The 15,019-nt window shown below is 44.1% G+C and overlaps 1 protein-coding gene across 1 annotated transcript in view; it reads left to right on the top strand.

The window, feature by feature from the left end:
- plxna4 (plexin A4) overlaps positions 1-15,019 on the top strand; it is a 207,358-nt gene that overhangs the window by 33,709 nt on the left and 158,630 nt on the right. The window contains exon 3 of the mRNA XM_084573806.1: positions 79-261. Coding sequence (XP_084429932.1) covers positions 79-261 — 183 coding nt within the window. The remainder of the gene's footprint in view (positions 1-78; positions 262-15,019) is intronic.

The following is a 15,019-nucleotide window of genomic DNA, read 5'->3' as shown; positions in this document are numbered from 1 at the left end:
ATATAGAGAAACATGCTCAGTACTTGACATTCTCAATTTTTCTGTCTATACTAACGCCTTTTTTCCGCTCCACTGCAGCTTTTGACCATTGACGATGACTTCTGTGGCCTCGACATGAATGCACCACTGGGCGTTTCCGAGATGGTGCGTGGCAAGCCTCTCTTTTCCGATGCTGTCGACAAAATGACCTCTGTCATTGCTTACGTCTACAAGAACCACTCTCTGGTCTTCGTGGGTACAAAAAGTGGACAAGTCAAGAAGGTAAGGAGGCGAAATATTGCCTGAAAAGCGTCAGAAATGAAATTGGTGGAAGCAGATATTTGGTTTCTCTCTGTTAGATTGCATAGGAACGTTTGGGAATTGGGGACTGCTGAATTGGAGGAAGGATAGTAGTAGTAAGGCAGATTGACTTTCAGGGAAATCAGCTGAGTTGGCCGTATTCGCAATAGGAAGAGGTGTGTGTGCATGCATGAAAACGAGGGCGACTGAATGGAGGAAGTGTGTGTAGTTTACTGTGGAGAGAAATTGAGTGCTGTGTGTGTGTGTGTTTTGAGGAAAGGGGATCAGGAGAGCCCCTAAGGGGGTTTTATTCCTACAGCCAAGCCTATCTGGTATCTCTCGACATCCTCCTCATCCGCTGCACCATATATCACACATACACTCGTATACACCCAGTATCAGGAGGTATCCGCTGTACTTTTCCTTCACTTTGGACTTGTATAAAATCCAGAGCCCTGGGGGCAGATTGTAGCACACATCAGCATGTTGCAGAACTTGCTAGACAGCACACATCAGCATGTTGCAGAATCGATTAGACAAAGTTTCTTATCCCTTTCTTGAGGCAAATGAAGGGATCAGAATAGGATGGAATACAAATTGGGCGGCTGTGGCTCAGTCGGTAAAGCGGGTTGTCCGCGAATCAGGGGGCTAGCGGTTCGACCCCTGGGACGTGCACGAAGCATCCTCGAACTGGACTCTGAACTCCCAGCTGCTCCCGGCCCTCGGCACAATGGGTAGATGCATTTTCTCCAAGTTTGTTTAGTAATTTTATAATGTGGCAAGTCATTTTAAGAAACAACAATGTTCTCTGTGGGCTTTGAAACCTGTGAAAACCTGTGGTAGTATTTTTTGCCACTGGGAGTGTTACCTAACGCATTTGTGAACATCTTTAACCATAACTGTGTGGGGGAAAAAAAAAAAATCACACTCTCTGTGACAGCAGAGCTCTTGGCTAAACAAGATTTGTCCCCTCAGGGTTAAACAGTACTGGATAAGCTGGGTTTTGGCGTGTTATGGCTTCCACCTCAGACTCCCCTCATGCCCCTGTGCCCTCCTGTGTGTGGCAGCTCTTTTCAGAGCTAATGGGATGATGCACTGCTGCTTGGTGTGATAGCACTTGGTAGCTCCTATACTTTTACCTTGCTCTCCCTCTCTCCCGCTCTCTCCCGCTCTCTCCCGCTCTCTCTCTCTCTCTCTCTCTCTCTCTCTCTCTCTCTCTCTCTCTCTCTCTCTCTAACACACACGTTGTTGGGCCATGGCTGAGACTAATTCTGGGGAAGGCTAGGGCAGAGAGCCTCACTGGCCCGAGGAACACAGCATTATACAGGGAGGAGCAAAGAAGAGATGGAAGCAAGAGGAGTGGATTGGAAAGAAATGCGCCAGGAATTAGTGTTATAATGGGAGGGAGGCGGAAAGGTGTGAAGAGCGAGTGCACATGACAACAGTTAAAGGTGGAAAAGAAAGCGCAGAAATGCTGCTATTGAGGCCAGAAAAGGCAAAATATTTTTTCTACTGCTAAAATATTGCTGTGTAGTTAGTAGCTCTGGGATTGATATTGTTAATTACTGGCCCTTAACATGTGTTTGTAGTTTTGTTCCATGCGGGAGCAGAGTAGTTGTTCCATGCGGTAACCAATATGTAAGCAAACGTTTGAAAAAGAAAATCATAATCATATTTAATAACTTAAATGTCAGTGAAGGCTGCTCAGTCATCCAGGTCATCTGAAAAGCATTTGAAAAGGCAACTGGACTTGTGTACAGTTTTTGAGAAGACGTTTCAACACTCATCTGAGTAGCTTCTTCAGTTCTAAGGCACTGGTAGGAAGTTGAGGTTTAAATATAGAAAATCAATCTGTGGGTATAACCCATCAGAAAACTTGCTTGACTCGTTTCTGTTGACGACCAGAAGCTGGTACAACTAGTGGCTCGATATTAACCCGTTGTTGAGGGGGGTAGACTGGAACCTTCTCAGTCAGAGGCTCCAGTCTCTGCCATTGATGACAGATTATATTTCAGTCCACCTCCCATCTAACGTAGATGGCTTCCTGTAGCTACATGGAGAGGCGAAATGTCTTCTCAAAAACTCTACAAGCCCAGTTGCCTTTTCAATCGCTTTTTGGATAGCAACTCCATCATAACTGTAATGACAGTGTGTTAGGATGTGGACATCATTAAGTGTTTCAAGCCCATTTCAAGCTGTTCAAGTAATTTTTTTTGGATACTGTCTTTATTTCACAAAAAAACAGTTTGCCCCTGCTTATCTTCTTCCTTTTCTTCTTTATTTCCTTGGCCTCTGTCAAGGCATCCCTCCCCAAAACACACATTCCCTGAAAAATCTGATTGAAATTAACATTAGCAACTGCATCCGTTTCTGTCAGAGACACTGTGTAGCAGCCATAGCAAAACAGGAACAGGCTGCTACCACAGACCTTGTTAAATGCGTTCAAATCACCACTAACCTTGATCACGGTCAACCTTGTTCCCATCATTGTGATAATCCGCTAGTATGAAATTGAAATCAAAGGTTTCAAATGGTTTGAAAATGCTTTTTTTTGTAATAAAATGAAAGAATAAACCATATTTGATTCTGTTAAATTCTTGTAGATTTGTTTGGGTATGCAGGGTTTTGACATGGCTGGTCTTCAGATTGTGCACATATGTTGTATTCAGGCAAGAAACCCTCTCGCACACAAAGGTGATCAATATTCTGTGTCAACACAGGCGTAACCACATGCACACACAGCCCCATTACAATCCCATCCTCCCCTCCCATGTACATACTTCCCCTCCCCTGTCATTAACGGTATACCATTAGATGACATCACGGGCAATAAAAGACAACAACAAGACAATAAAAAGTCTGAGCTTCAGTCCACCTCCTTCATCAGTGACTTTATAACCCCTCGGCTAATGGATGTTGATTTATACACACTCCTCCACCTTTCTCGTTCCATCACTCAACCCCTTCCTCTTTCTCTCTTCATCCCTTTCTCTCAGATCTTCGCTCACACTCTTCACGTCATTCCCTCACTTTTTTTTCCCCCCAGCATTATTTATGATCTTGTGACTAACACATCACTCTGAATAAATATAAGCGTTACGGTAAAAGAGAAGGCATGGACATTAATGGAGTGGTGTTTGGGTTAGTGTTTACAGGCTCACTTTTATGACATCATGAAGCTGAGCTGGGCAGGAAGCTGAGTGAATTAAATTCAATTTGCCAGTGAAATACTTTATTGTAATGGGGGTTAGAGTAAAAAATTTCTAGTATAATTTGTGGCCTGTAGATGAGAATGCAGGCATGGTTGTGCTGTGTTTACACTGATGAGGATGTGGATTAACATAATGTATTCTCAAGCCCTTAAACCCATCCTTAACTAACAAAGTGTACACTTAACCCCAACCCTTACCTTCATTTCAGCCTAATCTGGAGATCAGATGTCCCCATTTATGCTAAATATCTTTGGTTGTAATGAACATGCATGCTAGTGGTGGTGGAGTGTTTTTTTTTTCCTGCAAACGTCTGAATTTCACTGCGGTCAAAGGGATGTAGTGGATTGTGTAGTGTGGGAAAAAGCAGAAGTGTCTGGAGACTGAGGTTTGATCCAACACAGAAACATTTTCAACAATGTTTACCTTTTCATCCCAACTCCAGAACAAAGTCTTTAGTCTCCAACATGGATTAAAACACCTTCACAGAAGCCAACCCTTTCCTCAGATGTCTTTGAGTGGCTGTAAGTCAGTTTTGACACAGTCTAAGCTGAATTTCACAACACTTCCCTGTCAGCATATACCAGGCAGTGCTGTTAAAGCAGTGGCGGTCTGTACATGCCCACAGCTACAGCCATGCTTGGCCTTTACCAGCTCATACGAGGCTTAAAACTGTCACTTCTCACAGGGCTTATACGGTCTGTACACCTCAATTCATTTTCCTCACACCTTTTTATTTCCACCTCACTTCCAGCTCTTATATTCTTTACTCCTCAACACACTCTTTCTCTTTTTGTTTCTTTGCTTCCCCTCATTTTCTCCACCTCTGTTTGCCCTCTGCTCATAATATCCTTCTTCCTCTCTCCTTCATCTCCCTCCCTCCCTCCCTCCCTCTATCTTTCTGTCCATGGCTGAGTGGAGTTGCTGTGAGAGCTCTTTGATGGCTACCTCCTGCTACTGGAAGTGAATGGACCATATGGCTTCTGTCAGCCTGTCTGTCGGTCAGTTTGTGTGTGCGTTGGTCTGTGGCTTAAGGAGGAGATGGAGATGTGATGGAGATAAAAGGCTGTGGCGGGGTAAGGTTTAAACCCATTTACTTCAGGTCAGTACACAGCAGCAGGTCAAGGGGAAAGCCTTAACCCCCTGTAGGCTTTGGTTTAGTTTATGGTCATCTGGTCATACTACACATGAGTTGAGAGATTCACATTGGTGTGGACACAAATGCATGATACTCGCACATCGCACATGATTGCATGGATTGAGATGAGCACACGTGCATGCATCAGTGAACACTTACACCCACACAAACAGGCCGCGTATTGGACAAAGGCTGGCCAGGTAGCTCCGCGGGGCCATGGCTGGAGAGGTGGACTAGGGGGCGAGAGGGAGGTGTAAAGGGAACAAGTGGAGAGAAAAGAGAGGGAAGAGATGAGATTGAGGGCCACCTGCCGAGGTGCTAATGCATCTCCCCTATGTCCATCCCAATGGGAGAGCATTGGCGCTCAATACAATGAGCAGCTAACCTTGAACTTGACTCAGACTGTGGAACAAAAATGAGCAAAGCAGGGCATGCAAAGGTAGCGAGGGCACTCCGGATAAATGTGTTGCCGTGTCCTAGATATTTCCAATTTATACAAAGCAGTGCCAGAGGTGGCATCTGAAGAAGCAGATGTGTGCACGGCGTACTTCTTGGAGGGGTGGTGTAGAGGAGGAGGAAGAAAAAAATAAAGAATTAAATCTGGAGCATGTGTCAGTATTTGGACGGAGGCAAAGAGCAGGGTGTTGTGACAATTGCCACTACAAAAAAATAAGATGAAAAAGAAGACATGGAGAAAACAAAGGAGAATAAGTAGAAAGAGTGTGGGGGAGGAGGAAGCCATAAGATGACAGGAGAGGTTAGAACGATGTGGGAGAATGGTAGATGGTAGTTTACAAAGCTGTGGCTTCTTGAAGGAGAAGCTACAGCAGTGTAGAGACACATGAGATCTTTCATTTAAGCTTGTCAAGACAGAGAGGAGAGAGAGAAACAGGTCAATTCGAACCTGAATGGTTAATGTTTGTTGCTGAGATGGGGAAAGGTCACACTCTCACTTTTGACTCAACCTCTGTCATTTTCTTCTTCATGCTCTGTACAGCCTACCTTATCTTGACTGTCTCATTACCCCAATCTTTTTTCCCTTCCCTGTCTGCCGGGGGCATCCTGTGTGTAACAAATGAACAGGATTTTTTTTTTCCTAACTGGCTTCTCTGTCAGCACAGTACATTAAGTATGGATAGGTGTACATGTGTGCAGGCGTAGGAGCTTTTACTTGAGATATTTATTGCTGCGGACCGGTCCCATATGTTTTGTGGGCTGACGGTGTCCTTGTTTTGCGTGTGTGCACTTGCCTCTGCGCATGTGTGTGTGTGTGCATGATGGGTTGGTTAGCCCCAGATGCAGATTATTGAAATAGGCTGAGCTGAGCCGTGGTCAGTGGAGCAGAGGATTAACTGCTTAAAGCTAATGATGAAATATGCTGTAGGACGGGCAGGCGGGCAGGCGGGCAGGCGGGCATCATGTGCGTGGGTGTGTGGACAGTAGTTTTTGATTTAGACGCCTCTCCCCACTCTTGGTATCCTATAAACACGATGCTATACTCACCTTGGCAAGTAGCCGTTCCAACCCCACCCAGTTGTCCATTCACTCCCAACCAGTGGTCTAAACCGCTGCAGCATTCAGCCCGTATTCCCAGAATGTCAATGTTCCCCCTACTGTTAAGTATTCCTGAGCGGTCTTGCTAGTTGCCTTGACACTGTGCGTTTGTGTGTGTTGCCGCTCCCACACCAGCTAGCGCAGCGGCACACACCGAAGAACGCTCAGACATGAGTTGCCATGGTAGCACAGGCTGCTCCACGCGCACAGGATAAAATGTATAGAAGGCATTAGTGCCGGGAATACACACACACACACACACACACACACGTGCATCCGAGACTATATTGTGTTAGACTCTGTATTTTAATTTCCAGGGTTGCACACAGTATTGCACACGTGGCGTAGATACTATCCTGATACAATGAACTGAGTAACCATTAGTATGATCGGATCTGATGATAGTGGGCTGGTGTTCGATGACAGGTGCTGTCCGCCGAACAGCTATGAGGCTGATTGAACACACAATATTACAGCCTTGGTGTTTTCGTCTCGCTGTATTAAGTGCTGTCTGTTACCCAGCTTTCCTCGGCTATTTGTAGTGCAGATGGAAAGGCATGCCAGGGGGAATCGGTCTATGGGAACACCCTCGGCAGCCTCTGTTACCTTCCTTGCACCATTGTTTCTAGGCAGTTGTTTCTCCATACATCATGTTCTGATGAGGGCTTGGTGCACAGTGTTTGTTTATTAGGCTTCCTTCCAAATTGCCATTTCTTCTGCATATATACATTGGTCAGTCCTGTGTACAAAATCATGTGGCTAAGTCCATCAGTGGCCAAGAGTGTGCCACTGCAAAAGATGTTTGGCGGCAAGTAGAATCCATGTTGTATTCAGCAGTGAAGCCTAAGCCTACACTTAGCGGTGGAAATGTGGTGGATTTGACTAGAAGTGGGGGAGATGAGGAGTAGAAATGCTGGGAAATTTTGGTGTTGAGCAATGGTGCTGTGAGACTAGCCTTCCTTGGGAGTAAGAATAAAACAGGGGTGCGGGGGCGGGATGAAATTGACCAGAGAAAAGAATACCCAGTAGACTAAACAGTCATAATTTTGATTTATGTGGTCATATTATAACCCTTTGTCTTTATTTCAATCAAATTTAGCTCGGTTTATTTAATCAGGAGTATAGTAGTTTCCTTGGTATTGTGAATGATTTGTTAAAATTGAAATAAGCCTTTGCTGGCTGAGGTAACAGATGATAAGATGATTTATATGATGGTGAAACGGAAAAGACAGATCGAGAGATGGAGAGATTCAAAGCAGCTAAACTCAAGTACAAATGATCCAAGACAAAAAAACAAGTGCCAGCATAGGTGTTAAGTAGATGAAAGACATGATGGAACCATTATCTACTCTGATTTAAACAGAGGATCACCTAGTTACTCAGGTTAGCAAAGAGCAGTCAGCAGCCTGACTCAACAGATACACAAAGTGCCCTGATACGGTGAATGACATTGCTTGTGCGTTCTGCGCGCTCGGCTGTCAGCCTTCACACGAGTGTGTACGTGATCCAATGCGAAAATAGCTGTTCACGTTACGTTGTGTCATTCAGGTGTGTATTTATAGACGCCATTGTTGCGTCTTGGCCTTATCCCTCGTTTTCAAGGTTTCTTCATAATTGATGAGCTGTCAGTGGCTGAGCATGGCTGAGCACACACGCAGACACACAAACACAAAAACCAACCAGCTGCTCAACTGCAGGTTGCCATGTTTGCACACACATGTACACACTAAGTCACAGCCACTCGGTGGCTTTAAGCACCTGCATTGCTGCAGTGCTTGTCACGAGGTGAGCCTCTGGCTATGAATGGTCCATGCAGTGTTGCAGACTGTTGTTTATCCTGCTGTAACTTGATAATTAGCCACAACAGCTCCTAGTCATTGCACTAGCTTGGAATATCAGCCTGATCTCACACTGCTGGGATATTTTTAACGCTTGAATTTTATAAATATTCAGACACAGGGGTGGCAGAAATTTGCAGTGGCAGAACTACATGGTTCTTCTCTGAAATGGGAATCAGGAAGAGAGCGGGTGAATAGCCACAGTAAGGAAAACTCAGCAGTGAGAAACTGATAGAGTGTAGAGGTCAAAATTGGCAACAGGGATAAAGGATGAAAGCTACAGAGATGGAGAGAATGTCGAGAAAGGGTAAAGTGAGAGTGGTGGAATAGAGTTTGATGTTCATTTCACTCTTGTGAGTTTGCACCTACTGAGAAGAGTGCCAGTATGTGGCAGCATATTGAACTGTGAGTGATTCGAGTGGCTATTCGCCGCGCTGTGTATACGTGAATCTGAAAGGCTTGAGAAACCAGCAGAGAAGTTGGGGAGTGAAAAGGACAAGCTTGAGTCTGATCTTTCTGCTTCCTGGCAGGTTGAACTTCACTTGACACTTGGGTGTTGCTGGCTCAGGGTTGGGACGAGGTTCGCTGCTAAGAAAGATCAGTTAAAGTCTGGGGACATAAACAAATCAAAGGGCTGCCACGGAATCTGGAATATCTGCTTTGATCACGAGTGCTGTTTCGCTCCTGTCGTTTTCTTAACTTTGTTCAGTCGGTTGTTCATCTAGCACCTGAGCAGAAAAGGCTTTCTCAACTTTATTTTGTCACTTTATATGCTTTTTCTGTATATGGGTACGAATTCCACCAGTCTGCAGAAGAGATTACAGCAATCTTTATTTTAAGTGTGGACACAAACAATCATGTGCAATCATCTTGCTACCTTTTGAGGAGATTACAATGTTGAATCTGTCGAGCAATCCATTTCCAGTATTTTTTTTGGTCTGTGCGCACTGAAAAAGCCTCTAATACTTGCAAATAGCAAGTGAACATTACCAGACCACAGTGAGCAAAGTGAAAATTATGAGCTGGCTCTGTAAAGCTGAGGAATGCTCAATTTGTTGCTCATTTAATTAAATGTCCATGCAGCTCGTCCATTATTGTCTCGAATAGAGGGGGATGCTAACTCAGCGAAGACCCTAACCTGAAATAAACTCTAGTGGCAGGTGGATTAAAACAAACAACAAACCTCCAGAATATATGGTCCCTGTGGTTCACTTTGTCTATTATTCTGTCCTTCATTCCTCCACTTTCCCTCCTCCTTCTATTCTAATTAACATGTTGTCGTGTGACTGTCCAGTGAGAAAATCTGGCAGCTTGTGAGCCATCCAAGCTGCTCACTTTGGACGGCTTTCCCAGAGGCAGGCATGGGACTTGTATCATGAAGCAATTTAGACTTTGTCAAACTGTCTTTGAGTTCCTAGTCATGACTAATACTTGTGCTCAGGGATTAAAAAATATCGCAGAGCTTTCTACCAGTTGACTCCGTTAACCGCGGATTAACCAGTTTGTAATCACTTGCAACATCTAGAAAATCAAACTTATTCTACTAATCTTTAAGGATGTCGCTGTGCTCAATATTACTTGACACTGTGCTTTGCAGTTGTTTTGCCTGTGTATCGATCCTCTAAAAATCATAACTCAATATTTAGTATTTAATTAATTGGGAGGCTGATAGCATTTTGATCTGGGCTTATTACTGAACTAATCCTGCCCCAGTTAGCCATGTGCAATATGTAAGGATTTAGTCATTTTAAAAGTGATCCAGCTTCCAGCTGACACGGAAAGGCTAGAGTATGCTCAGAATTAGCCTTATTTATTAATCGGACTTGGTGATATTAGCTCCAGACATGTGGTGTAGACACACTCGCACACATTTCTGTTAAATGCACCGTGCAGAGGACGAAGTTACGAAAAGCAATTAAACATCCAAAGTGTGTGTGTGTGTGTGTGACAAACGTCACGCAGATAATTAAAAACTTTTGTTTCTGAAAAAACACGACATAACAACTGCTAATGTTCGCTCATGCAGCATATCATTTTCTTTATCTCTTTGTGAAAGCCTATATGGGTATGTAATTATGTCCATGCTTTCTCTCTCTTCACCACTCACTTCTACTGGATGGATCGTGGAGTATGTAGCCACAAAGAAACCCTCCAAACACAGCTCTGATATACAAACAAACTCACCTGTACGAGTACAGACTTAGGTCAGTGGCGCCTGAACACTTGAGAATCACCTTCAGTGGCTGCTCATGTAAGAAGATGATTTTGTTTCATTGCACTGGAAGAAGCACTTGACTTGACATTAATTACTTTTATGTGCCAGACTGTGAAAGCACGGCCTCTCCAACAGGCAATTAACGATTCCTAAAAGTGGTTTATATATTTTTAAATAGCATTGGAAAAAGTTCACAGTAGCTGCACCCTAACAAAATTAAATTCTTTTAATTATCATTTCAATTTTGTTTCTCGCATTGGCATTTGCCTGCGTGCCAAATCATTGCAAGGCTATAGTTAATTTATGCTCCAGCAGTGGAAAATCAATACAATGTCTAGCAACTAATCACACAGTGTGTTCCTGTATAGCTCAGCGGATGGATGGCTAGCAGTAATCCTGCAAGGCTGTAATTTCCCATCAGTGCTTACCACACCACAAATTTATACTGTTGCAAGAAGAGCTTTTAAACCATACAAAGAGTACAGGTAGAAATAAATTGCACTGTGTGCCGCCTTGTATTATTCAGTTTTCCTGTCAAAACCAGACATAAAGTAAAGTAAAGCAAATATTAATGTTCTCAATGCCAGGTTTATGAGAAGTAGAGAAATCCTCCTTGTTGAGTATGCGTTTCTCTTTTATTCCACTTCAAACAGACTTCTTTGTAATGAATTGCTTCACAATTATTGATATATGAGTACTTGAAACAGATCCATTTTGTCTCAGATGACATATAGCGCCCACATCTTTTGATTTCCAGAAGCTACAAATCCCTCTTGTTGTTCACCTTTTACTCGCTTCTAAATCTCCGTCCTTTTCTTTTCGGCGTCTTTCCTTCTCTGTGTGATTTATGGCTGAGTTTGTGCAGCCACATAGGACAACAACGCCACTGCAGGTGAGCCCTCTGCCTCTCCTCCTTCCATCCCTGCACGCCTGTAGCCAATCATTTCACACCACAGGTCTCATGGGTGACGAGTGCCCCAACACACCTTTCCCTTTCCTCTACCTCTCCTCTTTCTCTGTCTCTCTTCCTTTTTATTCCCCTCTCTCTCTCTCTCTGCAGAGGATAGTTTGCCACAACTGGGTCATTCTCTCTCCTCCCTGCAGTAAATGCTAGCAGACAGGAAAGGCTAGGCTAGGTTGCACTTCATAGCCTAGCTCAACTGCATTGGAGACTTCTGAGACTGCAGTACAAGAGTGTACTGTCGAGGGGGTTGTGTTGGACGTACGTGGGTATGTTTAGACCTCTTGAGACTGCAGGTAAACTGAAGTGTAAAAAGTGTTTGAATGACAGACGAATATATGAATAAGGCATTTCTATTCCATGTGTTTGCAGGTAGATTCTCTTGTTATGAGTTGGTAAGCTTCTATAACCCACGTATATAAGCCTCTTGCAAACATCAGGTTCCTCTCGCAGCACCTGTTTGTTTGTTTAGGTTTATTTGCACGTTCTTATATTGCTCAGCTTCTCCCTCCTACTCATCTCACAGACACACACAAGCAAACGGGCATGCAGGCACCCTCTAATGTGACTGTGGCGTTAGTGAGTCGCGATTTTAAATTACCCTGACTCGTCCATTAAGCAGATGCCAGTGTAAACAGCTTTAAAAGGGTCCCTGAGTTTTGTTTTGTCGTACATCAGGATGTTGAAGTGCACCTCAGCTGCCGAAGCCGTTTCATTCACACAATGGCAAGAGAGTCGGAAAGTAAGGGGTATATATAAATGAGATGGAAGGAGGGAGGCAGACTGAGAGATATGGAAAAGATGGCTGGAGCACAAAAACAAAGAGACAAATTAGCATCTGTAATTTTTGCACACATATCCCCAGTGTTCTCTTTTTTCTGTCACCTCCTCTCCCCACCCTTACTTTTCCCATCCTGAAAACAGACCTTAATGAGTGGATTTTTATCTCAGCTGCGCCAGCTTTCCCAAAGTCTTATGGCCATTTTCCCCCGGCTGCACACACAGAATGGTAATTGCCACTATGCAGTTAGAGACACTCCTTGTTTTTAAGGAATAAGGCAGAATTGTATAAAACTAATGTGATCTGGTGTGTGTGTGTGTGATCATATGCATTGTACTCAGGAAGTACATATATACTTTGTGTGTTCTTTATTGTGTTGCCTATTTATTTTTAAGTGGACAAACCATCAGTCGACATTCAGTCAACTGTAATCTCAATCTTTTACGTGCGGATGCCCTTTTGGCAACAAATAGTCCTTGGTTAGTCTCTGCATGCTGGATTTGGGCAGGTTATGCGACTCTTCTTGACTGATCCTCTCAGGCTCTGTCAGATTGGACGGGAAGCTTCTGTGAAGTGCCGTCTTCAGGTCTCCACAGAAAAGGCTTTGACTGGGCTACTCTAATACTGCCAGAGACTCGTCCGGAAGACACTCCAATGTTGTCTTGGCTGCATTAATTCTTCCCTCGGTTCCAACTAGCCTGTCTGTCTCCACCATTGAGAAGCACGACCATAGCATGATTGGCCGCAATTATGCTTCACCAGAAATAGAATTGACCAGTTGATGAAAAGTGCACACGAACAACTAGGCGCCCAACTACAAGTAGACTGTCATATCCCTTTTCCTCAAGGGAAACCGGCACTAGAGTGATGAATTGCTGTGAAGATGTGCATCCTTCTAGATGAATGTTCCATCTCTGCAGAGGATTTCTAAAGCTCTGACCTTGCAGCCCCTGGTTGTTGTTCAATTTGGCCAAACAAGCAACTGTAAGAAAAGACCCGGTGCTTCCAAACGTTCTTCGTACCTGACCCATGTTTTGCTATAATGTTATCACACAGGAGTTTCTGGAATTCATGTAATGGTTTTGTGTGAATTGTGGGACGTGTGTGTGTGTCTGCACTTTCATGCAGGATGAGATGAAACCGAAATTCAGACAAGGATGAAGGATGTTGACATGCTTGCCCCACACATTGCTACTAAAAAATAGATTGATAAAAAATAGGATCCGTCCAGAAGGAACATTCAATGCAATAGACTGTACACACATTTCATGCAGGTGTATCTGTGAGGACATACTAGCCTAGTTGTAGCCTACTGTGTAGTCCCCCCCGCCCTAAAAATGTCCAGACAAACATAAGATTAGATAGGGATGGTATTAGAATATCTGCGTGCTATTTCCTCTCTCTAATGTATCATAGCTAAATGACCCAGAGGGAGAAGTCAGTGCTCTTCTGTGAGTGAACGGATAAAAAAAGCATTGGGAATACCATGTGTTCCTCCCCTATCTGTCGAAATATTGTCTGCCAACATCAGTTCACTCACTTCTCACTGATGTACTAGTCAAAGACTTGGGTTAGCCATCATGGTAGTTCTGCAACCCCACAAACTGGAGCTGTGCATGCTGAGAGTGGTGTGTGTGCTTGTAGTGTGTCCGGTTTACCTGCCAGAATCCGCTAAAAAAGAGCACCGCGGATATTTTTTATCCCTTTCTCCATGTCCTTGATTCCTGACACTCAAGCACCCTGGGAAATTTGACTTCCAAGGACACTCTGATGTGCACAGCCCTCAACCCCCAATTCCCCAATACTCTGACTGTTTTCACTGTTGGCTAAAGCTCAACGCAGCATTTCATCTACTACATTCCTCCCTGGAGATAGAGGCCTAGTTTTTGCACCCCGTATGTAATCAACCTCTCTCGTTTCATTAAAGTTAAGCCCTTAGTGCAGAGAGGAAGGAGAAAAACCTTACTCACCAAATGTGCTCAATTTCAGTGTGAGAAGAGTTTGGGTGGAGTCAGAGGATGCAAGAAGGAGAAATCGAAAGAAGTCTAGATTGGAGAAAATGTGTAAAACAACAAAAATAGGGAGAAAGGACTAAATAAAGTCTCATTTCAACATCCCACCCATCATTTTTTTGCCATTTTTGAGTAAATCTGTGTCTGTTTTTGGCTAACAAAGGCATGCGACAGCCAGACAGGCACGTGGCTGTGGCTGGTCCATCTGGTTTGGCTCCACAGATCTCTCCTCGTTAGGCCATTATTGCAGTTTAGTCTCAGCTGCCCGCTCCTACAGCTGGCAAGCCAACCAAACCACTGTCCTCGTCTCCTTCTGCTGCCACCGTCACTGCTTGGCCCTTGTCCGCAGTAGCAGCTTAACTGTCAGCTCCGAGGCCACTCCAGTAAGCTTTGCGGCCGCGTAAAGAGTGCCGTCTGTCTTTGAAAAGTAAAAAACCAAAGAGTGCGTCCATTCTTGGAAGGAAATAAATAAGAAGAGAAAGCCCTGCTGTACAATCGTTTTCGCTTTCTCTGAAGGTAATTTTTTAAAGTGTGAAATTTCAATGAAATCTAGAAATGCAACATATTGCACCATCAGCACATTTTAAGTAAGCCTTAAGAGGTGAATGGTGGATTAGCTCTATTTATACTCACAAGTACCTTGTGTTGTCATACAGTGCCCTACAGTTTAGGTTCTAATTCACTGTCGGCTTAGCACACTACAGATGTAACTGTGTATGTTAGAACGTGTTGGCAGGCTCCCTGTTTCACACAGCGTGGGCTACAGACTTGGCCGACGAACACGCGCCAAGGGAGACACGTTCGGAAATAGCAACATCAGTCCTGCTTACTTCTATCCAGACGGATGCAGAAACAGGACAATAGGGAGGTAGCCAGAGTATGGAGAATGAGCTCCCACTTTGTTTCGGGTCTCCCAGCTGTTCCCCAACGAGTCTCACAGTCTCACATTCATCAAATGCACTTTTCTAGATTTCTAATTCCACGTTCCAACATTGCTCTAGATCACCAGGGCATCGTTAGATACTGGATAAA

Source organism: Chelon labrosus (assembly GCF_963514085.1).
Source record: "Chelon labrosus genome assembly, chromosome: 23".
In the NCBI taxonomy this organism is placed as follows: Eukaryota; Metazoa; Chordata; class Actinopteri; order Mugiliformes; family Mugilidae; genus Chelon; species Chelon labrosus.
The sequence above is the reverse complement of the archived record's forward strand: the minus strand, read 5'-3'. Positions and strand labels throughout refer to the sequence as shown.